This window comes from Myotis brandtii, unplaced genomic scaffold (assembly GCF_000412655.1).
Source record: "Myotis brandtii unplaced genomic scaffold, ASM41265v1 scaffold120, whole genome shotgun sequence".
In the NCBI taxonomy this organism is placed as follows: domain Eukaryota; kingdom Metazoa; phylum Chordata; class Mammalia; order Chiroptera; family Vespertilionidae; genus Myotis; species Myotis brandtii.
Window position 1 is genome coordinate 4,694,491 of NW_005354174.1, and position 3,044 is coordinate 4,697,534.

Below are 3,044 nucleotides of genomic sequence, written 5' to 3' on the forward strand. Positions count from 1 at the left end.
ACCATGCACCCAGAACCAGGAATCAAACTTTGACCCTTCTGTGGAACTAAGAGTGGCCTAAGGTTGAAGATTGGCATAGCATAAATCAAATTTAATACTAAAACTGAACTAAGTGCTATCTAACAAAACCTGTAAGATATATGGGGGAGGGGAAGAGAAGCAGAAAAGTAGAGCATGTTGTTCTTGGTCCGTCATCATAAAGAGCCATTTTTGGAACTCTTTCCACATTTGCTTCAGAGCCCATTATAAGTATTTTAATTTTTATTATTAGTTGTAAACTTTAATTCAAACATGAAAGTAAAAATCAAGTAACTGCAGTTAACATTTTGATTAACAGCCCTCCAGCTATCTCTGGATATGTTACACATGCTTTCACATTGAATTATGTTGAATCATATCGTCCACCTTGTTCTATGCCCTTTTTATTTGACTTAATGTGTAATGGACACTTTTCCATAAATGTAAGTTGTAATTAAACATTTTTAAAATTAGAATGCATTTTCCCTTTGACTAAGCAATTGCATTTAAAAAAAAGGATCCTAACGAAAACAGGGTACACAAAGATATAGCTATATGATATGTTTCACAACATTATAAAACAGTAGTAGAGAAATATATTTATTGATATTCAAAGATGTTCATAGTGTATCATTAGGTGAGGAAATCAGTAACTGAATGTACAGTATGATTTTATTTTGTTTCAAATTGTGTGTGTGTGTGTATACAACTTAAAAATAGTGGAGAGCTCTAGCCTGTTTGGCTTAGTGGATAGAGCTTTGGCCTTCGACCTGAAGGGTCCTGAGTTAAATCCCTGTCAAGGGCACATACCTTAGTTGCATACCTTAGATGCCCGTCCTGTGCTGGAGGCAACCAATCAATGTGTGTCTCTCATATAGATGTTTCTCTCTGTGTCTTTCCCCCTCCCTTCCACTCTCTAAAAGTCAATGGAAAACTATCCTGGGGTGAGGATTAGCAACAACAACAACAAAAATAGAGTAGAATACATAGCAAAAGAGATCAACAAAGTTATATATCTGGGAGAGGAAATTTCAGGTAGTTTTAAATTTTGTTCCTTTATGCTTTCTGAGCTCCTTGCTTTTCTACAAAACTTAGGAAACTTATGTATATAAAAACATTTTTTTTGGAGCCAAGACTAATAAGATGCTATAAAATATTGTTTTTAATTTGATTGAATTGAAGCTCAGGAAATTTCTTTGTAATCCTTAACCATAGGATTAACTGAACACATAAGGCAACATATCAATGAATAGGGGTTTCTTCCTAGTTAGTGTTCTAGTGTGCATTTGCTAAATAAATGCATGGTTCACAAGTACCCTTCAGAGATAATAACATAGGTAATTTCTACAAATTACTGTTTTTTAAATTTTGATTCTTTGAATCTTTGAGGTGTCATTACCAGAGGAAAATCGTTAATTTTGGGACAGCATTGCTGATAGCACCTCAGTCTCTGTTATAGCAAGCATTACATTAATTGTAGATTGTTTTAGTGGCTTTTGTGTGTTTTTCTTTTTGTCTGTTTTCCTGGTAGACTGTAAACCTCTTGAGGATAAAATTTAAGAGCTTACGTCTTTTCAATTGATCTTCCAAAATATTAGTTGTCTTAGGAGTATTTTTGCAGCTTAACAAATGTTAAATTAGCAATCAAATCCTTTTAAAGGGGATGATATTAAATGCTGCATTCCCATTTAGATTGAGAGTCCAATAAAATAAAAATTTCTTCAGTGTTTTAGAAAACGTGACCATTTCATTGAAGTTAGCATACTGCATATCTGAAGTATAAAGTTAAAGTTAATTGAGAGTCACAAGTTGAGAATGAAATTGTAGGTAGAGGTTGGGAGAGACATAAAGTCAATGGCTATTTACTTTCTAAAGTTAATTTTCTATTAATGTATCTTGTTCCTAACAGATCAATCATTGACACCATGAACTGGAATAAAGGTGGCCCTGGCACTAAAAGGGGATTTGGCTTTGGAGGTTTTGCCATTAGTGCTGGAAAGAAGGAAGAACCAAAACTCCCACAACAGTCCCACAGTGCCTTTGGGGCAACCAGCTCTTCTTCTGGATTTGGGAAGTCAGCTCCACCACAGCTCCCTTCTTTCTATAAAATTGGATCTAAACGGGCCAATTTTGATGAAGAGAATGCGTAAGTGGTAACTTCTGATAATTTAACAAAGGTTGGGCTTTGAGATAATTCATTCCATCAACAGAAATTAAGGCAAAGAAACACTTTGTTTCCAGAATAATAACTTCTAAAATTGATTATCTCACTGAATTGTTGCTAATAAGTTAAACTGTCGAGTTTACTCATTTGTAAGGAAAAATACTTGTGTGCTTACTTGTACCTTTACTTGTTCCAAAAAAGATTTGAGGCCAATGAGATCTAAATATGGCTAAAGAGATTTTAAATAATTCACGTGTTGTTTTTTATGTTCTTTACTGAAGTCTTTTATTGACATCATATAAATTGTTTTGTAAACACAGGCTATTGTCAGAACGTAGGGATGGGATACAGTTTGCCTCAACACCCGAGTTCTTAAAACTTATGTTTTAAGTTCTTAATAGTTTTATATAATACTTTAAACATTAAAGAATTTAAAGTAAAATAAAAAAATCTTAATAGTGGTAGAAAAATAATCTCAGATTTTTGCCCACAGTTCTCAGGAAACATATTTAGCAATTATCTTTTTTTAACTCTAATAAGGTAGTTATTATAAAAAGATGGGGTTTGAGTTCTAATTCCTATAGATCAGTGGTTCTTAACCTTCTGGCCCTTTAAATACAGTTCCTCAGGTTGTGATCTAACCATAAAATTATTTTTTTATTTTTATTTTTTTCTGTCTTCAAGTCAATTATTTTTTTATTTTTTAAATTAAATCTTTATTGTTCAGATTATTACAGTTGTTCCTCTTTTCTCCCCATAGCTCCCCTCCACCTGGTTCCCACCCCACCCTCTGCCCTTACCCCCCTCCCCAACTGTCCTCATCCATAGGTGTACGATTTTTGTCTAGTCTCTTCCCACATCC

General features: G+C 33.8%; 1 protein-coding gene across 6 annotated transcripts in view; it reads left to right on the plus strand.

Annotated features, from left to right (window-relative positions):
* DDX42 (DEAD (Asp-Glu-Ala-Asp) box helicase 42) overlaps positions 1 to 3,044 on the plus strand; it is a 35,964-nt gene that overhangs the window by 2,328 nt on the left and 30,592 nt on the right. For all 6 annotated transcript variants that reach the window (XM_005858642.2, XM_014532158.1, XM_014532161.1 and 3 more), the window contains one exon: positions 1,928 to 2,164. In XM_005858642.2, coding sequence (XP_005858704.1) covers positions 1,944 to 2,164 — 221 coding nt within the window. In that variant the 5' untranslated portion in view covers positions 1,928 to 1,943. The remainder of the gene's footprint in view (positions 1 to 1,927; positions 2,165 to 3,044) is intronic.